The 25,203-nt window shown below is 36.2% G+C and overlaps 4 protein-coding genes across 7 annotated transcripts; 3 read left to right on the top strand and 1 right to left on the bottom strand.

Moving 5' to 3' along the window:
- The first annotated feature begins 1,032 nt into the window (after positions 1–1,032).
- LOC140183286 (uncharacterized) lies at positions 1,033–1,911 on the top strand. The gene is made up of 2 exons (XM_072231323.1): positions 1,033–1,450; positions 1,532–1,911. The coding sequence occupies exons 1-2, from the start codon at positions 1,033–1,035 to the stop codon at positions 1,909–1,911; spliced, it is 798 nt and encodes a 265-aa protein (XP_072087424.1).
- Positions 1,912–5,076: 3,165 nt separating this feature from the next.
- Positions 5,077–14,035, top strand: LOC112785238 (flowering time control protein FY). Of its 2 annotated transcripts, none has more exons than XM_029296701.2 (18): positions 5,077–5,486; positions 5,656–5,747; positions 5,912–5,980; positions 6,151–6,255; positions 7,431–7,526; positions 7,628–7,710; positions 7,821–7,892; positions 7,975–8,072; positions 8,559–8,618; positions 8,718–8,778; positions 8,864–8,951; positions 9,092–9,155; positions 9,566–9,644; positions 10,912–11,001; positions 11,338–11,414; positions 11,685–12,187; positions 12,784–13,020; positions 13,626–14,035. In XM_029296701.2, the coding sequence occupies exons 1-18, from the start codon at positions 5,408–5,410 to the stop codon at positions 13,695–13,697; spliced, it is 2,025 nt and encodes a 674-aa protein (XP_029152534.1). In that variant the 5' UTR covers positions 5,077–5,407; the 3' UTR covers positions 13,698–14,035. The 2 variants fall into 2 exon arrangements, with proteins under 2 accessions (XP_029152534.1, XP_025684473.2); XM_025828688.3 differs by having other exon boundaries at positions 11,338–11,423.
- A 467-nt stretch (positions 14,036–14,502) lies between these two features.
- LOC112784709 (uncharacterized) lies at positions 14,503–16,714 on the bottom strand. Its single transcript, XM_025828003.3, has 3 exons — positions 16,456–16,714; positions 16,277–16,314; positions 14,503–14,737 (listed from the first exon to the last, which is right to left on the bottom strand). Exons 1-3 carry the CDS (start codon positions 16,526–16,528, stop codon positions 14,633–14,635), a joined length of 216 nt encoding a protein of 71 aa, XP_025683788.1. The 5' UTR covers positions 16,529–16,714; the 3' UTR covers positions 14,503–14,632.
- A 926-nt stretch (positions 16,715–17,640) lies between these two features.
- LOC112782539 (F-box protein At3g54460) lies at positions 17,641–25,200 on the top strand. 3 transcript variants are annotated; one of them, XM_025824968.3, is made up of 9 exons: positions 17,641–18,362; positions 19,961–22,531; positions 22,654–22,867; positions 22,968–23,246; positions 23,366–23,425; positions 23,532–23,662; positions 24,036–24,150; positions 24,315–24,468; positions 24,774–25,200. In XM_025824968.3, the coding sequence occupies exons 1-9, from the start codon at positions 17,839–17,841 to the stop codon at positions 24,779–24,781; spliced, it is 4,056 nt and encodes a 1,351-aa protein (XP_025680753.1). In that variant the 5' UTR covers positions 17,641–17,838; the 3' UTR covers positions 24,782–25,200. The 3 variants fall into 3 exon arrangements, 2 of the variants coding, with proteins under 2 accessions (XP_025680753.1, XP_025680752.1); XR_011878279.1 differs by having other exon boundaries at positions 17,647–18,362; positions 23,347–23,425; XM_025824967.3 differs by lacking the exon at positions 24,774–25,200 and having other exon boundaries at positions 24,315–24,720.
- Positions 25,201–25,203: the final 3 nt, after the last annotated feature.

The following is a 25,203-nucleotide window of genomic DNA, read 5'->3' as shown; positions in this document are numbered from 1 at the left end:
TAATTAAATAAAATATAATTATTTAATATAATTTTTATTATAATTATTATTAATTTAATTATTATTTAATTATTTAATTATTTCAAATTTTATATTATTATTTTTTATAATAACTTGCCAAATAGCAAGTTATTATTGGTTAATTTGAGTCCCTGCCTAGAGGGACCCCCTTACCTTGATCTTTGTGCGGGAACTCACTTCTTCTCTCCTCCAATGGTTAGAGTTCCTATATATCAAAAAAAAGTCAAAGAGAAACTCACCATTGGAGGTGCTCTAAGGACCATTTTGACCATTTACACGTAATTTAAAATTAACCCATTATCATAACATGTCAACCTTTCTTCATCTTCAATATATAACCCGAATCCTTATTCTAGTTATAGTTAGTAGTTACGTGTTTTGTTTGCTTTATAGACATTGTTAAACAATTATTGAAAATAAATATTATAAAAAAATGTCATAAGTAGTAAATAAATGAATTTTCTTTTGGGTCTAATAAAATGCATGCCGGATCCTCATCAAATGCAAAGGTGAAGTCTTTATCAAATGCAAAGGTGGAGCCTAAGGAAAAGAAAGATCCTCCATCCACGCTTGGCTCTTTGGGAACAACTCAGGTGGCTTTCAAGGATCAGAGTACTCCTTTTTTTAAAGCAGGGCACAAAAGGCAGCGTCCTATTTCGCTTCAAAACTCACCTATTGAAGCATTGTCAACGGATTCTCGAGTACAAAAAGAGCTTGATAAAGCTAGTGCAACAACAAACTTGGAGAACCAACCTCAACAGAAGAATGATGGTTCTGCGACGCAAGTCCACCAGAAGACAATTGGAGACAGGGGTCCATCAACGTGAGGTAGAATGATTATAAATTCCAATTATTTAATTTATTTTTATGGATTGTGACCATTTAAATATTATTAGTTGGAATGTAAGGGGAGCGTCAAATAAGATGTCTCGGGTGCACTGTAAGGAGTTAGTACGAAAATTTCAACCAACTTTTTTTATTTTGGTGGAAACTCATATTGGGTTTGAAACTATGAAAGAATTTTGGGGGAGATTAGGCTATTATCCTGTAGGGATTGTAGATGCTGTTGGACATAAGGGAGGAATTTGGTTCCTCTCTGCTAATTTAAAATTTTCTTGTAAAATTCTTTGGGCTATGAATCAATGTGTAACTTTGGAAATTGATGGTGGTGGGCGAAGATGGATTTGCAGTGCGGTTTATGGCAGCCCTCAAGCCACTACTAGAGTAGAATTATGGAGTCATCTGCTTGATATTGGTTTGTGCATTCAGGACCCATGGGTGGTGGTTGGGGATTTTAATGATATTTTGAGTGTTCATGAGGTGAAGGGGGGTAATTACTATTCGACTCGCAGTAGTGTCTTTGCAAGTACTCTAGATTCTTGTGGTCTTTTTGATCTGACAACCTCTGGAAGACGGTTTACTTGGTTCCGTAAAATTTAAGGAAACAGAGAAATTGCAAAGAGATTAGATAGAGCTTGCTGTACTGCAGAATGACGTCTTCTTTTTCCAGAAGCTTTTGTTGAAGTTCTCAGCCGTTCCCACTCTGATCATTGTCCCCTACTTATCCGATGTCAAGAAGTTCCTATCAAGAAAGAAAACCGGCCTTTTAGATTCCAAGCGGCATGGGCAACGCATCCTGATTACAAGGCCATTGTTCAGAAATCTTGGAATAGTACAGACTTTGGCATCCATAGGAAGTTGTTGGGGGTTCAAGAAGCTTCGTTGGAATTCAACTCTACGGTCTTCGGCAATATTTTTATTAAAAAGAGGGAATTGGAGGCTTATTTGAATTGTATTCAACAAAAAATGGAGGCTGACGATGATCCGATTTTGAAGCACAAAGAGGAAGAATTGAGAGCTGAGTATAATCTAGTTTTGGCCCAGGAATAATTGCTTTGGTACCAGAAGTCAAGAGATCAATGGGTTCGGTATGGTGATAGAAATACTAGCTTTTTCCATATGCAAACCATCATTAGAAGAAAATCTAACAAGGTTCATGGGTTGCTGGTCAGTGATGGGTCCTGGTCTAATGATCCGGAAGTTTTGCAAAGAGAGGTCGTTCATTTTTTCAAAAATATTTTTTGCTCTACTGAGCCTGTTGAGGTTAATTGCATGGGAGAAATTCCTATGCCATCTCTTAGCCAGGATGCTTGTGATAATTTGTCTAAACCAGTAACAATGTTGGAGGTTAAAGAAGCTCTGGATAATATGAGCTCGTTCAAAGCTCCTGGGCCGGATGGTTTTCAAGTTTTTTTCTTCAAGAAATATTGGGATGTGGTGGGTCATGAGGTGTGGCGTACTGTTCAGAAAGCATTCTTAGGGGAGACTTTAAGCCATTCTTTGTTGGAAACTTTGATTGTTCTTATCCCTAAATGCGACCCTCCAACTAGATTGAAGGATTTTCGGCCAATAAGCCTTTGTAATGTAATTTATAAGCTAGTGACTAAAGTGCTGGTTAATAGATTACGACCTTTTTTGGATGAGATTGTTAGCCCAACTCAGGGAGGGTTTATACATGGTAGAGGAGCGCCTGATAATATTATTGTGGCCCAAGAAGTTCTTCACTTTCTTAAGCGGACAAAGTCTAGAAAAGGAGCTATGACTTTTAAGATTGATTTAGAAAAGGCTTATGATAGAGTTGATTGGAATTTTCTTGAGCACACTCTTGAATCTTTTGGCTTTCCTTCTCTAATTATTCGGCTTGTAATGAATTGTATTCAGGCTTCAAATCTTTCCATCCTTTGGAATGGGAATAGATTAGACAGCTTCCAACCTCGCAGAGGGCTCAGGCAAGGAGATCCAATTTCTCCTTATTTATTTGTTTTGTGCATGGAGAGATTGGCGTGCTTCATTTCCAAACAAGTTGACGAGGGTATTTGGGATGGTGTGGCTGTTTCTAGAGGAGGACCTAGAGTTTCTCACTTGATGTTTGCAGATGACCTCCTCCTTTTTTGTAAAGCGAAGAAAAATCAAGTTCAGAATGTTGTGCACACCTTGGAGTTGTTCTGCAAAGCTTCAGGTATGAAGGTTAACATTGAAAAATCTAAAGCTATTTGTTCTAGAAATATTTCTAATAGAAGGAAGGAAATGTTGTCTGGTGTTTCTCATATTCCTTTTACTAGTGACTTAGGCAACTACTTGGGGGTGAACCTTAACCATCCTCGAGCTGCTAGGTCTATTTTTTCGGACTCTTTAGAGAAGATCAAGAATAGGCTGGCTAGTTGGAAAGGTCGGCTCCTTAACAGAGCAGGCAGGCTTTGCTTAATTAAATCTGTTGCTTCTTCTCTTCCTATTTATCAGATGTAAGTGACTCTTTTTCCTACTTCGATTTGTCAAAAGATTGATTCTGTGCTTAGACAATTCTTGTGGAAGGGAAAGGTGGGGGAGCGATGCTTAAATTATGTCAAGTGGAGCAAAGTTGTCACTCCAAGAAAATATGGAAGCTTGGGAATTAGAGATACCCAGTGTGTAAATTTTGCTTTATTAGGAAAGCTTGTTTGGCAATTACTGCATAATAATGATAAGCTTTGGGTAAGAATTATGTTGGCAAAATATTTATCTGGGAGGTCTTGCTTTTCATCCAGTTTTTCTAATAATGTTTCAAGCACTTGGCGAGCGATTTATAAGACAATAGAAAAGCTTCGTGATGGTTTTGATTGGTGTACAGGCAGGATGTCCCAATCCTTTTGGTATCATGCTTGGCGACCATGTGGAACACTAGCTCCTTTGGTTCCTTTTGTGCACATCTCTGATTCTCACTTGAAGCTAGAAGATGTCTGGTACCATGGACATTGGCGGTGGGATATTCTTTGCACAATGATTCCGGAAGAAGTTAAACTTGATTTGATGCTCTTTGATCCTATCAAGCAGGCAGGAGATAAAACAGGTTGGTTTTGGACAAACTCAAATACTTTCACCTACTCGACTAAAAGCGGGTATGAATGGCTATTGAAGAAGAAATTTGGCTGGAACGATAATGAAAATTGGCTTTGGCTTTGGCGCTTGAGAATACCGGAGAAGATAAAGTGTCTGCTCTGACTTTGTCTCAACAACGGAGTTCCCACAGCTAGTTACCGGTTTCAAAGAGGTCTTGCTACTTCTGATTTTTGTCAGCGATGTTATCTTGCTCTAGAGGATATTAACCACTGCTTTAGGACTTGCCAAAAAGCTCGTCAGATTTGGATTAGCTTAAATTTGGGAATGACCGCTGAGGACTCTAGTTTGGATTTTGTGTCTTGGATTCGTTCTAACCTCAACAAAAATGAGTTTCTCTTTGCAGCGGCCTTTTGGTGGATTTGGAGGGATAGGAACAATGACATCTTCCATCAAGATGATCCATGGAGTAAGGAGAAAATTGTTCACTTAGTTCAACATGCTGCTCGCGATTTCTCTAAGGTTGTTACCAACCAAAAACATATTATTCCTTCCTCTTTGCAATATAACTGGGAACCACCTCCAATGAATGTCTGTAAAGTGAACTGCGATGCAAGCGTTTTTGAAAATGGGCAATTAGCGGGCTTTGGATGTATTATTAGAGACAGCATGGGAATTTGGATGAAAGGTTGTTCTGCCAGTATACTTCTTTCTAGTGTTCTCTCTTGTGAGCTTCATGCTATTTGGAGAGGGCTTGTTATGGCTTGGGATTGCGAGTGTAAAGAGGTCATATGTGAAACTGATAATCTTGATGCATTTCTTCTTGTTTCGCGAGGCACAACCAGCATGATTACGAATGACTCTGATCTGCTTGGCAAAATCAAAAAGATGCTTCAGCGCAATTGGACAGCTACTTTAGTGCTCATCCAGCGTACAGCAAACAGAGCGGCTGATTTAATGGCTAAGACTGCTGCTTTAAACAAGCAGGTGTACCTAGAGTGGTTACAACCACCTAATAATTTAGACATTATTATTAGAGAGGAGTGTTACTCTTTCTCTTAGGTGTTTTTTCTTTGTGTTATGTTCAGTCACCAAAAAAATGAATTTTCTGCAATAATCTCAATTACACATTCGAGGAGAGAATGCGAGCAAACTTAAACGACGTCGTTTTAATTTCAAGTTGTACCCTTCTTCTTCGTTCCCACCACGGCTACATCAGCAACTGAGAAATAAAAAACAAAGAAATAAAGAAAATAAAATTTGGGGGTTTAGGGTTTTTGCTCTTCCCCGCTCCCCAACACTCAATTCCATTCTTCTCTCTCCTCCATTGCTCCCCAGTATTCACGATGATGTACAACGACCCTCACCACCACCACCATCAGCAGCCTCAGCCTCAGCCTCAGCCTCAGCAACCGCCGCATTTCCACCACCAACAGCCTCCGCCGCCGCCGCCGCCGCAGCAGCAGCAGCAGCCAGGTCCTGATTTCCACCGTGGACCCCGCCTCCTCCGCAGATGATGCGTCAGCCTTCTGCTGGTTCCTCCACTGAATTTCACCACCCCGCTCCCGGAGGCCCTCCTCCTCACTACGACGGTATCCTCTGCAACTTTCTTTGCTAATGTTGCTGCTTATTGTTATAATTATAACTATAATATAATTACGTTAATATAATTAATTAATAAAATGTATGCTATTTATTTTATGAATTTTGTTTAGATTTTGATGGCTTACTCTGATTTATTGTGCAAATTAACTATTGCAGGTCATGGCGATAGTCACGGTGCAAAAAGGATAAGAAAGCTTACTCAACGGAAAGCAGTTGATTACACAAGCACCGTCGTGCGGTATATGCAGGTAATGCTTATTTTTTCAAGGTGTTGATTTTATCTGTTCATGTTGGTGCTTGCCAGTGCTAGGTGCATTGTATGGCATGAAGGTTTAATCAGTGTTCATCTCCTTGCTGGATTATTATTTATGTCTGTCTTGGAAACTTGTTAGTAATGTAATTGTGCCTGTAGGTTCGAATGTGGCAGAGGGATTCGAGGGATAGGACGGTATTGCAACCTACCCCAGCCGCAGCAATTGATGTCAGTGAGCTTTTTTGTTTTTTAACTTTTGTGATTCTTTTTATTATCTGTATTTTGTTTGCTTGCTATTATCCATGTCTTTGTAACAATTATAATTTTAACTATAAATAAGCAATTAATTATGATCTACTTGTTTCACTCAAATCATAGTGCTACTATTTCTAATGTAGATGTTGCCAGCTGCTGGGTACCCGGACAATCCATCTACCAGCTTTGCTGCCAAGTTTGTTCATACCTCTTTAAATAAAAATCGATGTCCAATTAACAGGGTTGTGGTAAGTTGACATCAAATATTTCTTTGGTTTGATTTCATATGAGTATTGTCATTTACAGAAATACGACACTATGTTTTGCTGCTCAGTTTTCTCTAACATCTCTAAGCAATAGTTGCTGCTCATTTGACTTGGGTTTTGTTATATTAGGGAAATGTATCTGTGGCATAGTAGGGTTTTCTTTGTTTGCAACAGTATACCAATCCCAAAAGTTTGCTGCAGATTTTACATTTTCCTAAGTTGAAATGATCTAAAATTCATATTGAAATTTATTCTTTGATGTGACACAAATTTCTGTTGTCTGTAATAGAGCTCAGAGAATCTTGTGAATGTGTGAATGAATCAGAATGTAATTCTTATTATTATGTTTTTGATTGAGAATGAGTGTACAGGAGAATATATACGGGAGACTGGAGAGGTCAAGCTACAGAATGGGTATTTCAGTCTCTGTGATTGAGTTTGTTACAGGTTTTAGTAACAAATGTCACTAAATGTCAACTTCTATGTACAATTATTTAGTGCAGTGAGTGTCAACAGGACACCTACACTCAAATCATCTAGCATCTAATGGAAGTTGAGTTACATCATGTAGTTTTAAGACCTCTTTAGTGATTAGGTAACGATGGATTTGCTATTGTTCATTTGTTTTTCATTTGGGTGCAAGTATCGAGGCTCATATGCATGTTAGTATAACCACACCTTTAATTATACATTGTGTACAGTCAATCTAGAGATCTGCTGGATCCATTTTGATTAGTATAGATATTTTTCTCTATAGATAATTCCTTTGTGGTCTTGTCTGGCCATCAGAAAATTGTAGATTGAAAATTTAATTGTGATCCTCTAGTGATTTTAAGATCAGGTAACCCAACTTTGTTGGATGAAGGTTGTGTTAATGGGCAAAGTGGTTCTTGGATTGTTTAGTTGTACGAAATATCTTAACCTTTGCATTTGAATGTTTGTTATCTCTATGTATATATGAGTTCTACGTTTTCTTGTTATTTTGTTGCTATTGGAATAAATGTGGTGTCATGATTGGGTTTAAGCTGGACCTTTGTCTCTAGTATTACATTGGCAACGAGTTTAGTAAACCAAATTTTAAATTGCTGTTTATGCCTTTTCATTGGATTTGACTGATTACGCTTTTTCTTTATGTTTTTTCTTTAAATCTTGCAAAGTGGACTCCAACGGGTCGGCGTCTTATCACAGGTTCTCAGACTGGTGAATTTACCCTCTGGAATGGACAATCTTTTAATTTTGAAATGATTCTTCAGGTACAAAGCCTTAAGTATTGTTGTCAGTTGCCACATCATTGTTTTAAACATCATTAGCTTCATAATGCAATAACTCAAGGTGGATTATGGAATATTTGCAGGCTCACGACCAAGCAATTAGATCCATGGTTTGGAGTCACAATGACAACTGGATGGTCTCGGGTGATGATGGTGGTGCAATAAAGTAGATACATACTTTATTATGTTGTGTGGTTGTTGCTAAGCATCGTTTTGTATTTTGTTTAAGTATGTTTTCTAAAAAATGAATCTGATTATGTCTGGATACTTTTCTAGATATTGGCAGAACAACATGAATAATGTTAAAGCCAACAAATCTGCTCATAAGGAATCAGTCCGTGACTTAAGGTAAAATGCATGTTCTTTTTGGGGAGAGATACAAAGATTTTAGTAGTTTGATGAAGAAAGCTGCAATAACTCTTTTATACAGTTTCTGTAGAACAGATTTAAAGTTCTGTTCGTGCTCTGATGATACCACAGTTAAAGTATGGGATTTTGCAAGATGTCAAGAAGAGCGTTCTTTAACTGGTAATGTGCTTTGGTTGTAAATAAAAGAGAGGTTATTTCAAATATTTTTATACCATAAGATGTCACCGTTATTTAAAAAGAAATTCAATTTTGTACTTTGTTACAAAACTCAATTTACCATATGTCTCGGTGAATCCCCATCAAGGGTATTATTGTACGTCAGTTGTGATATGTATCAATTAAATCTTTTTAAAGTTGAAAATGCTGAATGATATGTATGGGGTGAAATTTTCATTTATCCACATCAGTTACGTTAGTTCTGTAAACTTGATAATGCTGTTGTAAAGGATTGCAATTCACTCAATTATTCCTATCGCTCAATTATTACTTTAGTATTTTTCCATTTTATAAATAAATTTGATGGACCTAGTCAAGGTGTGGTATGCATGTTTCGTTATGATAATCAGTTGGCGAAGCTCATGTAATTTTTGTTCTCTTTTTAATGAACTAACCTAAGTTGGTCATGTGGCATTTGAACTCAGGCAGGCCATGGTTGGGATGTTAAGAGTGTTGACTGGCATCCTACAAAATCTCTATTAGTATCAGGTGTTTTAAATATATCCCTTATAAAATTTCTTGAGATTATGATATTCATTAGTGCGAATGAATGGTGAATCCCATTCCCGTTTGGTATTCCAAATACAGGTGGCAAGGACCAGCTTGTAAAACTCTGGGATGCTAAAACAGGAAGAGAGCTTTGCTCATTGTGAGTGTAAAAGTGTTTACTGATATCCAAGGTTCCAATTTCCAAATGCTTGTCCACGTTTTTTATTCATTCTTGTGTGATGCAGTCACGGCCATAAAAGTACTGTACTCTGTGTCAAATGGAATCAAAATGGCAACTGGGTGCTGACAGCCTCAAAGGATCAAATAATAAAGGTTGGTAACTATTTTTCAAATTAATTAGGTGTTTACTTGCCACTAATTGTTAAATAACTAACATTTTAGGAATTAATGTTGGAGGTTTCTTTGCGTATTGATCTCCCTTTTTTTAATCATTTTATCCTCTGTATTTGCAGCTTTATGACATAAGGGCTATGAAGGAGCTTGAATCTTTCCGTGGACATCGGAAGGATGTAACTGGTATGCGTTTCTCTTTTAGCAGCAGTTACTGGGCAGCAAATTTTATTTTCTAGGGATAGGTTAAATGTGATCTAGAATTTTTTATTTCATTAATCAGTATAGCAACTGATGGTTGCTAAATGATGACTATTTGTGGATCACATCTTTTTGCGTGACTTAAATCACAAACAGTCCCTTAAATATGAAAATTAATCTCATACTCATGAATATATTTCATTACATCAACCCCTCCCCCCAAACCACCCCCCAAAAAAAAGAAAAAAATCTCTTGCACAACTTCATCTAAATTGCCGATTCCGTGGTTAATGTGGTTTGTTAAGCTTCTAGGTGTTGTAGCATTGATAGGGAGTAGGATGATGTAAAAATGAAAAAAAATCGAACTTACTTCTATATTTTCCTACTGTTTGAAGCTTTGGCGTGGCATCCGTTTCATGAAGAGTACTTTGTCAGTGGAAGTTACGATGGTGCAATATTCCATTGGCTTGTTGGGTAAATTCATCTCTCTTGCTGTTTATACTTCTCTTTCACATTATATTAAGTGTTTCTTTCATCATCTTTGGTGTTTTTGTAACTGACTTTCAAAAGTGTGCTTAAAAAAAAATTTCAGTTGAATTCTATCTATTCGTTTTGCAGAGGCAACCTATCTGTCAAATATAGAAACTTTATTTTATGATCCTAGCCAGTAAAATAAATCTGAAAATTTAGCTGAGAAGGCTCAGCTATTTGTGATTTACCAAAGATAAATCTAGTTGGAGCGTCGTGATGAGTTGCAATTAAATTATCACGAGAAGAATTTTCAAAATGGTTAAGTATATATTTATTTATCTTTTGGTTGTTCTGTTTCTCTAACAAATGAATATCAGTAAACTGGGCAAGTAATAGGGTACAGATAAATAGGATAAATAAAAATGAACTTGTATTATTCAATGGCATCCTTCAGATCAAACTTGGAGTGACAATGAGATATTACTGTTAGATGATGATAGATATAACTCACTGTTATGGTATTTATAGGCCCTGTTCTCTTCCTATTTCTCCTAACTCCCTAAATCCTCTCTTTTCTCTGTATATAAGAATCCTTATTGTGCTTTCCAAAAAAAAAAAAAAGAATCTTGTTGACTCTCACACTCAGTTAGCTATAGAAATTAGAACAAATTTTTGCACTCTGATAGTTGGAGAAATAATTAGTTAGTTAGCAGGAAAAAGATACAACAGAGGGTGTTAGATATGAACAATTGAGAAATTATGAAGTCAGGAAGCAGGAAAGCAAGGGTCCTTTGGAATATTTCTTTGCTGTTTTTTCTCATTGCCAAATGATACAAACTTCCTTACATTTTCTGAGCCAATTCCATTTAGTATCACGCTCTTGTTCAAACCCTCAAGTATGTCAAAGCCAGAAAAGATATATGTCCAAAATGTGTTGTGCTCGTGTCTGTGAAATATTTCTGTTAGAAGCATGTTGGATTTTCTAGCTTTTAATTAATAATCTGCTACTACATACTCTGATAAAGTAAAAGTAATATGTGATCCATATTTCAACTATTCTGCACAATGAATATCCATATGCAAGGAAATCTTTGAATTATATAGGTATGGACAGGATAACAGAAGGAAAATATTTGCACCACTCAGAATATATATATATATATAAGATAAAAATTCTTTATGATTAATTCTTTTTCTGTGAATGTCTAAAAGTATTCTGTTTTTGTTATCTGAAATATGGATTTAGTTGGTTATTGTGACTATTGTACAGGCATGATACACCGCAAATTGAAATTCCAAATGCTCATGATAATAATGTGTGGGACCTTGCATGGCATCCTATCGGATATCTTCTCTGCAGGTGAACTGATCTTCCTCTCTGGATTATCTTCTGTTGATTCTTGATCCCTTGCTTCCTCCCTCTTGTTTTTTTTGAAGCTGTTGTTTTGACATCCCGGCCTTTCTGTCTATAGTTATACACACTGTCTGTAGCATTGTTTTGCTGTTTTAAAGATGGTTTTGAAAATAGTCTTCCGAAGGAAATAATGGAAAAGAAAATGTAATGTTTGAAAAGAAAATGTAATTGTTCCCTCCAAGTACAGGAAGTGCCCATGTACAATGTCAAACTTGGATGTTGCAGTTGTGCTTTCTTGGTGCCTTAGAAATAATGTTTGAATTCCCCTTTCTTTCCTTGCAGTGGTAGCAGTGATCACACAACAAAGTTTTGGTGTCGGAATAGGCCAGGAGACACTGGTCGTGATAGATTTAACATGGGTATGCAAGGTTTGTCCATTTCTTATAAGGCAAAAGAAGCAGCAGATGATTCCTTTGCTTCTCATAAATGTTAAAACATTTTGGTTTTACTTGTTCCTATCAATTATTGTTACACTGTGGGGTCTGATGATTAGCAGAATTTCTTCATGATATAAAATCAACCAAACGCCTTGTCATTGTTAAAGTTGACTCCAGAGTGGAAAAAATTGCCTAGCAGTGGAAGGCTGTTAAGAAACATCTTAATATAATTTGAATATTTTACTCAAACAGGATATGCTGAGCAAACTCCTGTAGCTGGTCGAGTTGGTGGTAATTTTCCTGTACCTGAGGGTCCAACAACCCCAGGACCATTTGCCCCTGGGTTGACTCGAAATGAGGGTACAATTCCAGGTGTTGGAGTTGCAATGCCCCTGGCCATTCCTTCGCTTGATACACCTCAGGGAGACCAGCAATCTCATCCAGTATCAATGGGTGCCCCTCCTCTTCCCCCAGGTCCACATCCTTCTCTTCTTGCGTCCAATCAACAGCAACCGTACCAGCAGAATCCTCAGCAGATGCCACAACATCAACACCAGGGAATGCCACATCAGATGGGTCCAATTCCTATGCATCCAAATATGCCACAGCTACAACATCCTTCCCATTCACCCATGCTCCCTCATCCACATATGCCTCGCCCCCCAAGCCAAATGCCCCCTCTTGGAATGGCCGGATCCATGCCAATGATTTCTTCGGTGCCTCCATCTCATCCAAAGCCAATGTCAGGTCCTATGGTATGAATTTTGTGAAGCTTCTTTTTGATTGTTTTTTTAATATGGGAATTAGTAGGGAAGATTTCATTTTTCACCTTGTTTTTGTTATAAGAATCACTCAAAAGTACAAGGTTTTGCAATTGTTATTTTGAAAAAGAAAATAAAAATGAAAATTGGTATATCTTCCTGGGGTGGAGGAAATACATGTTCTATGCACTAGCGAGGCAAAGGTGCATGCAATCACTATTTTCTTATTAGTTGTATGTTGATTTGTGGGTGGACTGCAACATTTTTTTTGGGGTCACCATTAAGTGAAGAGATTCAGAATCAATTTATTTATATTCTGCATAGTACATTCTAAATAACAATAATTTAAGAACTACAGTTATGCATGAAAGTACAGAAGTAGTATATGTGATTGAAGCTATCTGCATGTATATTTGTACCACATAAGATTTATTTATTTTATCAACGAATGTGCATGTCAGTTGCTGTGGCCCTGAAAATTAAGCATCTAGTCAACTATTAGACGTTATAGATAATTGTTTCAATAGGCTGTTACTATTAAGCTGTCATTTATTATATTGATATCTCAGCAAATTATGCTATGCTTGTAGGGGATGCAAGGTGCAATGAATCAGATGGGGCCTCCTATGCCACAAGGTCCCTATGTTGGCATGAATCAAATGCATTCAGGATCCATGCCCAATAGTGGAGGGCCTCCTATTGGAGGCTTTCCAGGCAACATGCCTAACATGCAGGCACCATCAAATGCTGGTTATGGTCAAGGTGGTTCATTCAACCGACCTCAAGGTGGACAAATGCCAATGATGCAAGGGTATAATCCTTACCAGGTAAGATAGTCAATTGCTTCAAGCTTTCTAATGCGAAATTCATGGCCAGAAATTGTTTTAATTTGCTTGTAATTTATTTAAATTTAATCCTTTTGCTGTTCCATAAACTATTGTGAAATCTATTTACTAGTGTTGTACTTCAAAGCTTGAAATAATTTGAATGGACATAAGTGTGTTCCTTCAATATCTAATTTAACCTTCCTGATTCTCACGATATTTTCCTTCTCTCTCATTGTTATAATTTTGATCTGATCTGATTTCTCAATTTTTCATCAAAATTTTGTTCTCTGCAATTTGTTTAATTCTTTTCAGTATCACAAAATAAAACTGTTAAAAGTGGTATTAGGTGGAGAAAGTTGTATTATTGCTAAAGCTGTGGAAGCATGTGGATTGTTTTTTTAATTAAGTAGAACATAAAAATTAATGTTTAGCAAGAGGCATGCTAATTATAGGCCTAGAAATCTCGACTAAGAACTGGTTTCAATATCATAAATCATCAATTTAAAAGTTTTAGTTACCCTAATTTGTTGTGTAACATCAGTTTCTGATGTATCATGCCCTCTCATAAATTTGTTACTAACTCAATTTAACTTTTACACATGCAGTCTGGAAATCAATCTGGGCTTCCTCCAAACGCACAACCTGGTCATGGCTCACACACTCAAATGCCTCAATAGAAAAAGAATGAAAGATTTCTTTCTTAGATGTTTTCTGTTTTAATCTTTTGTATTTTCCCTACCTCTCTATTTTTCTTGTTTTTAATCTTTGCAGAGATTATCTCACATAGAAATTGAGTTCTCTTGTTATGTGAATTCCCATCTGTATTATTTTGGATGGTAGAGTTGTTTCAGATGTAATCTGAAATGCCTGGTGAACTATTCATTGTAGAAGTTCCATTATCTGATGAGTGATAACTTTTAGTGTAACCGTGATGACAAAAGAGTAATTGTAAGGCCAAAAACTCTACTCTTTTTTTTATGCATTTGATTGCTATATAACATTAACTTTTAGTACATTTCTCATGACCTTTTAGTTAAACATATTTTAGTACAAACTCTATTAGTTCACCTTTTCTCAATTAAAGTCTTGTATATTAACCTTTACATCAGAAGGAAAAAAGAAAAAGAAAAAATATTAAACATTATTATCTTCTTTTAATGTGTATTTTAAACAATATTTTTAGAATATTATACCATCAATTCTTCCACCTTTAAATTTTAGTGTGATTGGCATATTACTAAAGCTCTTGTTCCTGGATTTACACCATTAAGTCATTTTTGTTACCAATTAACACCCACCTTTGGAAATTCATATGACATATACTTTTTATAGCTCATTATTTCATCTGATCAAAATACAATAAAATTGAAACCACAGTTACAATCGTAAGAACATGCATTTCTTCTTATTCATGTTATGTTATTCTATCAACCTTTTTTATTCATTGAATACTTAAAAAAAGTCAATGGCTCATTGGAGAACTTTTGAAAAGACAACATAACAGTTAAGTTATTTACGTCTCACAGGATTAAGAACAAGGCAATTCTGTGCTGGCTAAAATTCAAGGAAAAGCTAGTAATTATGACATAAGCACATTATAATATGCGATAAATTAGTGAGAACGAATCAAGGTTCCTGCAGCAAGGAACAAGCTAAATACAGCTGCACTTCCTAGAGTTGTCTGTCCGATGTGCCTTATCTTGAGGGCTCCAGGAACCTGCAAGGTTTCAAGATCAAAAGCTCAGTAGGAAAACAAATACTACAGGTGGAAAGATAGGGCAAAAAAATTATCAAACATATTTTATTTGGTTGCAAAATCTATTTGCAGCTGAAGATTTGCTGCCTGCAACTAAACCTATAATGCTGATGCAGATGATTTCACAGGGTGGAACCATGGACATGCAAAATTGGGAGAACAGGACCAAAACAGAGTATATAATATACACTACAGTTTATTGTGGGACACGAACATATTATATATCTTGCAATCTAATACATGTATGTCAAAGGATAGACAGAGCATACAGATTTTATATGTGGCAAATTAAACTAGTCAAGACTGTAAGTAAAATCTTAACACAACTACAGGAGATAAAAAACTTTCAGCTTGGACAAATGTTGAAAGTAAATTTCAAAATTATCTCCCTGCAACAGATCAAGCTAGCAAGGAACAAAAAGGAGGGGGAGGGGGAGGGGGAAGGGGGAGGGGGGAAATTCAGCTACCACGGATTAAATGAATCATCTTATTTCAAAAAACCCAGATCAAAGCATTGAAATTCACACTCAGACCTGCCCACTTAATCAGACACTTCAAATAACCAAGCTGCGCAAGTCGTAAATGATTCTCCTCTACATGATTAAAAGGTCATCCTTGCCCATGAAGAGAATAACAAATAACATCTTCCCTCATAAGCAAATTAAAGATTATTATTTTGTTTCTGATCTATATATGGTTTTAGACAGTGAGCCTTGTTGCAGTGGTACCATTGTTAATTATTTAGTGAACATGTTTAGTGCCACTGTTTACTTGCAATGCTTCTTGTATTGGCAACAGAAGTTTGGTAGCAGTTATAGAAAAGACGGCTTATCCCCATCACTAAGAGTGGTGGTTACCCTGTCACTTAGTAGTAAATAGTTCTAGTTTCAGAATGAACATCCCTAAACCCCGAAATAGGGAAAGCCCCATCGGATGGTGCATTAGATCAGCTTCCCTTTTATTTCTAAAAGTTTCATATAGCTCAATTTTCAACTTCCTAATCCTCTAAAAGTTAAAGGAAGTGTTGCTAATCCATATTCTACTATACCTAACTAGAGTGAGATTTAGTGTGAGGTATGGTTGTTATCTTGCGGTGATCACGAGTTAAAAATTTAGAAACAGTCATAAGAGAGTGTGCATCTATCCTCCCCAGATTCCAAGAGATAAAATCAATCAAATTCCCTCCTTCGGCGATCTTTCTTTTATTTTACTTAGCAAGTCAGCATCATCATAAACAACTTTGACTTCCTATTCCTAATTACACAATCTCTGAAATTTATTTCTACTCCAATATGAGTCCTCTGATAAAAGACAACAGGTATTGTAATTTAGTTCTTCACAATAATTGCCTTACATCTACAACAAGGTTAAACTTCAAACAAGAAAAAAAATAGGAACCATATTCCATTAGAAACAAAAATAGCTTTCTACCACCGAAATCACAACAATCAAATTCAATCATAAAATTATAATCAAGGACTCAGCAAAATCGCAACATACCTTATACCTAATCGCATCGTATGTCCCATAAACAGCACCTGCATACATAACAAAAGTTTCAAAATACACACATCGTTAGTAAATCGAAAACCTAACGAAGAGAAAGAAAATTAACACAACAAAAGAAACTGTGTTTTGGTACGAAAGAAAATCAGGGAACAAGGAAATAAAATCCTCACCGACTGCGCCGCCGATAGCACCGCCCACAGCGGCTCCGGTTGCCACTCGGGTGAGAACGCTGTCTCTAGCCATTTTTCTCGTGCCTCTTGGGAGTTTCTAGTCGCAAATCGGTGGTTCTATATCGTCGGAATAACCGAAAATGTGTTGCTTTTCACGGTTTTGGTTAAATCCGTGGATGAATAATAAACCCTTAAAAAACCTAACTTGGCAGGGAATTAGGGCTTATCGGAATTTAATAATAATTTAATAGAAAAAACAAATAATATATTTCTCTATAAAACGTTTTATACAATTATTTAATATTGTATTATTATATTATTCGTTTAAAGTTTAAACTCTTAATTTAATTGCCAATGAATTATAATTCAAATGGCATAGTCTCTCCATATTTATTTAAGAGATTGTGGATTCGAGTTTCTCTATTTTTGATAAAAAAAATCTTAATTTAATTATATATTTTTTAGTGATTATTTACTTTCTTTAGTAATCATCCAAAGATTGAGAAAAATAATATGTAATTAATTTTATATGTAAAATATATTCAATTTTTCGTATCCACCAATGTATTATTATATTAATACAAATAACTATTTTTAAATCTATTAATTAAATATTTATCTAATAGCAATAATATTATCGAATGTCGTGTAAAATTAAAATTTTATTTTATTAGTATATCAAAATTATATTATATTTATAATAAAAAATATGTAAAAAATAAAATTACTATAGTATATAAAAATTTAATTAAATTATATTCATTTATCTCTTAAGATTACTTCATTGTTAGCAACAAATTTGAAAAGGAAACTAATAATATTACTTATATTGATAAATATGGTAAGTATTTAAAAATATTAAGAATAGAAATAATACATATATTATAGAAAATGAAAATAAATACCTTTTTTCAAATGAATTCTGAAGTATAACCATCATAAGGTTAGTTAATTATTTACTTTTGTATAATTTGATTTGATTCTATGGTAATTTAATGCTGAGAGAAAGGATATGATCTCCCTTTTTTCGCGCACCTGTTACTGTTAGTGTGTAGTTTAGTTTAGTTAATTAGGAAATTTCACAAATATAAAATTAAAATATTACCTATTATTTTAAATTTTACTCTAATTTTAAATAAAGTATTTTTTTTTTCTTTTGTCTTTTTCTCTTCACATCGTTAACCTGTTGGCGTTCTCGCAGTATTAGACTCTTTCTTTCTTTCTTTTTCTATCTTCTAAAATCGAATTCTTTTCGCTATTAACCTATCACCAAAATTCACCATTGCTTTCTCTTCTTCTTCTTCTTCTTCGTCATGTTCAATTTTCAAGAATCACCAAAACCCTAGAATTCCGTTCCTTAATCTCGTTCGATTCTAGAAGCTTATGAAGGAGGAAACAGAAAAAACAAAAATGTCCGCGGGCGATTCCTTCGCGAACCACAAGCTATGCGGTTTCCTCTGTGCCGTTCTCAGAGTCACTCCTCCAATTCGATCTGAAGGATATAGTTCCACTTCTTTGTTCAACGACCAATGCGAGATCTTCGGCGACGGTTTCCGGTCCCGGAATGGCGTCGTTTTGTGTCCGTTGGGGACTGGTTCGGATTCAGGACAATGCGAAGGAGGAGAGAGTAGTAGCAGTGGTGGTAGCGGCGGATCCTCTTCGAAAGGGAGGAGGATGAGTAAGGTTGGGATGGTGAATGGGAGCATTAGCGTGGTTCACCAGCTTCACGCTCTGGTGAGCCGCAACTGCATCACGAGTGATGCTCGAGTGGTGTGGGTGGAGGTCGGTGAAGGGAAGGAGGTGAGGGCGGTGGTACTCATCGATGTCTACGTTACAATTGAGCTCTGGAGTGGCTGGCAGTTCCCACGGTCGGGGCCGGTTGCCGGCGCTTTCTTTAGCCACCTGAGGTTCGGTTTTCACTCCTTGAGATATTTATTTTATGCTTCGGAATGCAATGTTATAGGTGTTTTTAGTTGTTTTTGAGATATGTGTAGTGTGATATTGGGAGGTTTCTTAGATGATTTCCTCTTTAGATTTTGATGCTTAAGCTAGCTAGGTTGTAGTGTTCCCAAAAGAGAAATGCTATAGAGAAATTCTTAGATGCTGTCAATGGGAGAAGGCTGTTAATATATAGTTTTGTCATTGAATAGTTATCACTCTGGCTTTATGGGCTATTGCTGTTTCTTGTTTTGACTGTATTTGTTATTCTTTTTATTGAAGGCTTGACTTTTTAGTATTGAACTGTACAGATGAATTTATTTTCTTGTGCATATAAATGTTTAAATAAGAGGATTGGATAAGGGGATTTCGAGTTTTCCCGAGGAATTCATAGGTAATTGGGTGTAAGACATCCTTATGATGCCATAACATTATGTATGTCATTTCAGTTAGGTTGGTAGTCATTGTCTCTTGCTTTAACTATGAAATAAGATGTACTTCTTATATTGTAGGCTTAAGGCATCATTATGCCTTAAATTTGTGTGCATGGATTCCTTCTTAGTTCTTATGATGTGGTATATGCTTAGTGGTACGAAACTACCTACATCTGGTGTATCTATGTAGAGATAATTCAAGCCAACTATGGTCTGTATAAATTATCATGTATATGCCTATATTGATTCATCTGGATTCTTCAATTGGTATAATATTTAATATAGGCAGGACAGTTGTCTTTATTTTATTTTTAATTGTTTTAGCTGAATAGTATATTGCTCATGATGCCTTAAGAGCTGAAATTATAATAAAAGGAGCTATGGTATGATTGGTGATTGTTGTTGTTTTATAAGTCTGTTATTATATTATTTTTTTTTTATGTATTTCATTGTTACTACTACAGACGTATAATTAGGGTTGATGCGGTTAAGACTTAAGTACAGCAATGACGTTTTCCCACTATGTGATGCTTTTCAACATCTATCACATTTGTATTAAGGTTTAAAAACCACAATGAATGATTTTAAGGTGCCATACTGTCATGCATCTGTGGAATTGAGAATGCCATATTAACTTGCTAACTACTTGGTAACAAACAATTTAAAACTATTCTTCAAGCTATAGTCTCCAATCTTTGTTGAATTTAAAACTTTGGATATCATGTTTTTGGTACTTCAATTTTTTAATCTTTAGGGTTTTCATGATTTTATTATTCTATTGAGATGTATAAGTCAGACGTGTTTGTGCATTGCATCATCTGATTTAATGTCTAAATTATGTAACTCGCACATCAACTTTCCAATATTGTTGGACTTGGATCAACTGCAGAGTGCAGAGGGATCATAATATTATCATATCATGGTATAATAAAATTTTGAAGTTTCACAATGTTTCTTAATATGGCCATACAAACAAACTTGAAACCATTCCTCATATGGCCATACTGATTGTGTGTTAGCTAGTCACTCAGGAGCTATACTTTCGAAAAAATATAGTAGCTTGCAGTTCTTGAATTTATATATGAATGTATAACCATGAGATAGCTTGCTAACACACTGAAAGGGTTATGCAGCTGTGATTGGGACAAGAGAAGTTCGATACTTTCTGATCCAGACTATTTTATGAAGACTTTTGGGACAAGCGACAACATCTGGAACCTTTCTGACTGTCATGTACTTGGTTGCAAGCTCCATTGTGGTGCGAGTGATTCTTCAAAGAAAAGACTATTTGAACTTCATGAAATATTTAAGATGGTACCTGGTGTTGGAAAACAGCAGAAATCTAACAATTCAAGGATAGTACCTATTGATAATGCTTTCGGATCTGGGATTTGGGAGATATCTGATGATATTTTAACCAAAATTTTAGCTTGCCTTGGTCCAATGGACCTCACTAGGGTATCTGCAACATGTCGACATCTCAGATCCTTGGCTGCTTCAGTAATGCCTTGTACAAAGTTAAATCTCTTTCCTCATCAGCAGACTGCAGTTGAGTGGATGTTGCATCGTGAGCGAAATTTTGAACAGTTGCTACATCCCTTATATATTGCTCTCTTAACTGAAGATGGCTTTAGTTTCCACGTGAATACTGTATCTGGGGAAATAATTTCTGAGGAAACTCCCACCATCAGAGATTTTCGCGGAGGGATGTTTTGTGATGAGCCTGGCTTGGGTAAGACTGTAACAACACTTTCTCTTATTGTGAAGACACAAGGTACTCTGGCAGATCCACCAGACGGGGCAGAAGTAATCTGGTGTCAACATAATGGTAACCAGAAATGTGGTTATTATGAGATCAGTGGTAAGAGGGATGTGGCCCAAGATACTAGTAAGAATAATGAGAACCATGACTACTCCTCAAAAAGAGCCAGATTGATGAATCCTGCTGGGAAAATTACTACACAAAATGACGTAATTTCTGCAGAAGCTATGAAATCGCCTGTAGATGCATCCTTTGAAGAATCGGTGCCTGCCAGTCGAAGCACTAGGAGTCTCAGTTGCGTCAAGAAAAAACTGAATCTCTCCTTTGAAGATGAAGACTTGATTTTCAAGGAAAGAAGAGTTGGTATGAGATCACATAAAAGAAATCATGCATCAGATATTGCATCATGTGTACCACCAAATAAACTAGTTAATGCTTCATATGGACGTGGGAAAAGTTCCAAGTTGCGTGGGAATCCTAAAGTTGATTGTTTGGAGTCCAATGATACATGGATTCAGTGCGATGCATGTCACAAATGGCGAAAGCTTGCAGATAATATTATGGCTAATTCTAGTGCAGCATGGTTTTGTAGTATGAACACTGACCCTTCATATCAGAGTTGTAGTGTCCCAGAACAACATTTCCAGAATAGCTGTAAGATAACATACTTGCCAGGATTTCACTTGAAAGGAACTCTTGGGGGTTTGGAACAAAATATTTCCTTTTTCATTAGTGTTCTTAAGGAGCACTGTACATTGCTGAATTCTCAGTCAAAGAAGGCTCTGACTTGGTTGGTTAAACTTTCAGCAGATCGGATTGCAGGAATGGAAACACATGGCATACGGGGGCCCATTTTGAACTCTTGTAGTACGTCTAATGGATATTTTAATGCATTCCACAAAATATTTCAAGCATTTGGCCTTGTAAAGAGAGTAGAGAAAGGTATATGCAAGTGGTACTACCCACAAAATCTTAGCAATTTGACTTTTGATGTGAAAGCACTTGGCATGGCTCTGCGTGAGCCATTAGATTTTGTGAGGCTATACTTGTCAAGAGCAACCCTCATAGTTGTTCCAGCAAATCTGGTTGATCATTGGAAAACACAAATAGAGAAGCATGTAACTCCTGGTCAATTGCGGGTGTATGTTTGCGTTGATCAGCGGAAGCCATCTGCACACTGTTTAGCTTGGGATTATGATGTTGTTATAACTACCTTTAGCCGTTTAAGTGCAGAGTGGAACCCACGTAAGAGGAGTGTTTTGATGCAAGTACATTGGTTTAGGATAATTTTAGACGAAGGTCACACTCTTGGCTCAAGCCTGAACTTAACAAACAAGTTGCAAATGGCTATTTCAATGATGGCTTCAAATCGTTGGATACTAACAGGTACTCCAACACCTAACACCCCTAACAGCCAACTCCCACATCTACAACCTCTGCTAAGGTTCCTTCATGAAGAAGCTTATGGACTGAATCAGAAGTCGTGGGAAGCTGGCATCCTTAGGCCATTTGAGGCAGAGATGGAGGAAGGAAGGTCGCGCCTGTTGCATTTAATTCAGAAGTGCATGATTAGTGCAAGAAAGGTAGACTTGCAAAACATTCCGCCATGCATTAAGAAAGTTGTTTATGTGGATTTCAGTGAGGAACATGCTAGAAGTTACAATGAATTGGTACTCACTGTTCGGCGTAATATATTGATGGCTGATTGGAATGACCCTTCACATGTTGAGAGTCTACTGAATCCAAAACAATGGAAATTTCGAAGTGCAACCATAAAGAATGTGAGGCTGTCTTGCTGTGTTGCTGGGCATATTAAAGTTACACATGCTGGAGAAGATATTCAGGAAACAATGGATATTTTAGCACAAAGTGGTCTTGATCCTACTTCGGCGGAGTATAGCTCCATAAGATATAGTCTCCTATTTGGTGGTAATTGTGTCAGGTAATATTTGGATCTTGTTCTCTTTTGTTGGTTTAATTTCCTTTAGGTCTCCCTTAAATATGAAACAAAAAAACCAGATCATAACTGCTTATTAATTTTCCTATTATATATAAAATGTGAAGATGCAAGGAGTGGTGCCGCCTTCCTCTCATTACACCTTGTCGCCATCTATTGTGCCTTGATTGTGTTTCTTTAGACAATATGAAGTGTACATACCCTGGATGTGGTAAACCATACGAAATGGAGAGTCCTGATTCATTGGCCCGACCAGAAAATCCTAACCCAAAGTGGCCTGTGCCCAAAGATCTTATTGAGTTGCAGCCTTCGTATAAGCAGGTTGGGATTTTAATAATTCAGTTGACTATAATTTGCATTTCTTTAAAATTTATTTTGAATTTTTGCAAACAACCCTAAACATGCAATGTTGAATGCACAGGATGATTGGGATCCTGATTGGCAATCAACTTCTAGTAGTAAAGTCTCCTATCTTGTCCAGAGGTTAAAAGCTTTGCAAGAAATCAATGAAGAGATGGGTTTCTGCAAAGCCAAGAGCAATCATGAGCTTGATACTGAGAATAGCTTCCCTATGCATATGAGAGATGGTGGATCATTATTCCAGGAATGTTCTATAAGAAGCACTATGACCAATATGAAACCTGACAAAGTTTTGATATTTTCCCAGTTTCTGGAGCATATACATGTCATTGAACAGCAGGTGCCTTTTCTGTGCTACTTTTTTCAGTGGATCTTTCCTTTTTTCCCCCTTCATTGTTTTGCAACCTTCTTGTCTCTTCTAAGATAATCAAATTTTTAAGATTTCTTCATCTTTGTCAGTTGACCATTGCTGGTATCAAATATGCTGGAATGTATAGCCCAATGCATTCAAGCAGCAAGGTAAAATGTTGGAATTGTAATTGACTGCCTTCAGAGTAATTAAATTATTTATTTATTTATTTTTATAATTTCTGACCTTCATTTGGTTTAATTTTCCCTTTTCCAGAAGAAGTCATTAGCCACATTCCAGCATGATTCAAGTTGTATGGCACTTGTGATGGATGGAAGCGCTGCATTGGGGCTTGACCTGAGTTTCGTTACGCATGTATTTTTGATGGAGCCAATTTGGGACAGAAGGTTAATACATAAACCCATTCCAGGCTCAGGATTAAATATTATGGTTTTGTTGCTTTTGCAGCTGATGGGTAAATTGCATTTGGGTAAATTAATAGTGATTACAATTTCAAAAAATCATTTTCCTCAGTTGTAATCCATATAAAGTTTTCTGTACTTTTTGTGGTTTTGGTATGCATAACTTTGTAAGGTATCAGTCCTCTAGAATGAAAATTGGCAATTGAGGTTCAATATTTAAACTGGAACTTTGTTCTTGAATAATTTATGATAATGTATCTTGTTTTCCCAAATTTATCATATCCTCCTTTGAATCAATTTGATTCCTTTAACCTATTTAATCATCTTCTAATGTGTTTTATTGGCTAAAAACTTCCAGTATGGAGGAGCAAGTAATTAGCCGTGCCCATCGCATGGGTGCTTCTCGTCCTATTCATGTGGAAACCTTGGCAATGCGTGGTACCATTGAAGAACAAATGGTGGAGTATTTACAGGTGAACCTCTATAAAAACTTGGAAGTATATTACATACTAAATAACCAAACTTAACATTTACTGACTTCTTTTATTGAAACATGTTCCCTTATGATTTATTTCTCTCCTCTTAACTTTATTACTGTTGTTGTTAGTCGTGCTTCAATATTTTCATGTTACACCAGGATGCTGATAAATGTAGAAGATTTCCTAGTCAAGATGCTCCCAAATCTGTAGATGATAGCGGGGCACGAGGACACCGTTCATTACATGATTTTGCTGAAAGTAGTTATCTACTCAAACTTAGATTTGTATATACTAATCCAGAAACCCTAAAAGGTTTGTATAAAATTGTTTTTCCGCAAATTTTGAAGCGATAGATGAGTCTTGTTGAATGAAAATTAACTTAACATTTACCGGGGATTTCGGAGAAGAGCATAAACTAAAAAGGTTATTTGTACAGAAGTTGATATATGTAATGGAATTTTACTGTCATCGTTGGTGCTCCTTAAGACAGGCACTTTTGCCTTGAAATTGGATTATTCTTTCATGTCTCCTATAAACTTTTGGCTTATTAAGTATGTATTAACATTCACTTTTTGCCCCCCCCCCCCCCCCCCTCTTTTTTTTTTTTTTTATTTCAGGTGTATGATTGATCAAAATCAAAGAACTAATCATTTATCTCTAATCAAGTCCTATTGATATGCTTCCTTCATTTCACTGCATCGTCCAATTGCAGGGTATGCAGCGCACTTGAATAATCTTGTATTCTTTTTTTTTTTTGGGTCATGAATAATCTTGTATTCATGTTCCACCTTTCTTTCTTTAGAGCATTATGGAAAGGGTAGAAGCCTAGATGCGTCTATGGATTTTCATTTTCATTTATTATAATCCTTTGTAAATGCCTTTTTTTCCCTTTGCTAGGTTTTTGTTATTGTTGATACGAGATATAGATGATTTTTTTTTTTTTTTATCAAATTTAACTCTTTAAGTGTTTGAGTTGGAATTGTGCACTGAATAGCAGGCATGCATATTGATCACAATTCTGCAATGCATGCATCCTTCATAACACAT

This window comes from Arachis hypogaea, chromosome 20 (genome assembly GCF_003086295.3).
Source record: "Arachis hypogaea cultivar Tifrunner chromosome 20, arahy.Tifrunner.gnm2.J5K5, whole genome shotgun sequence".
In the NCBI taxonomy this organism is placed as follows: Eukaryota; Viridiplantae; Streptophyta; class Magnoliopsida; order Fabales; family Fabaceae; genus Arachis; species Arachis hypogaea.
The sequence above is the reverse complement of the archived record's forward strand: the minus strand, read 5'-3'. Positions and strand labels throughout refer to the sequence as shown.

Bases quoted from the DNA above. Each gene is read 5' to 3' on its own strand.
- LOC112785238 (XM_025828688.3), top strand. From the start codon at position 5,408: ATGATGCGTCAGCCTTCTGCTGGTTCCTCCACTGAATTTCACCACCCC. The intron at 8,073-8,558 runs GTAATGTGCTTT...GAACTCAGGCAG, and splicing joins AGAAGAGCGTTCTTTAACTG to GCCATGGTTGGGATGTTAAG. The intron at 9,645-10,911 runs GTAAATTCATCT...ACTATTGTACAG, and splicing joins ATATTCCATTGGCTTGTTGG to GCATGATACACCGCAAATTG.
- LOC112782539 (XM_025824967.3), top strand. From the start codon at position 17,839: ATGAAGGAGGAAACAGAAAAAACAAAAATGTCCGCGGGCGATTCCTTC. The intron at 22,532-22,653 runs GTAATATTTGGA...TAAAATGTGAAG, and splicing joins TTTGGTGGTAATTGTGTCAG to ATGCAAGGAGTGGTGCCGCC. The intron at 23,426-23,531 runs GTAAAATGTTGG...TCCCTTTTCCAG, and splicing joins CAATGCATTCAAGCAGCAAG to AAGAAGTCATTAGCCACATT.
- LOC140183286 (XM_072231323.1), top strand. From the start codon at position 1,033: ATGAAAGAATTTTGGGGGAGATTAGGCTATTATCCTGTAGGGATTGTA. The intron at 1,451-1,531 runs GTAAAATTTAAG...TTCTTTTTCCAG, and splicing joins AAGACGGTTTACTTGGTTCC to AAGCTTTTGTTGAAGTTCTC.
- LOC112784709 (XM_025828003.3), bottom strand. From the start codon at position 16,528: ATGGCTAGAGACAGCGTTCTCACCCGAGTGGCAACCGGAGCCGCTGTG. The intron at 16,315-16,455 runs GTGAGGATTTTA...TTATGTATGCAG, and splicing joins TGCTATCGGCGGCGCAGTCG to GTGCTGTTTATGGGACATAC. The intron at 14,738-16,276 runs GTATGTTGCGAT...GAAACCTTGCAG, and splicing joins ACGATGCGATTAGGTATAAG to GTTCCTGGAGCCCTCAAGAT.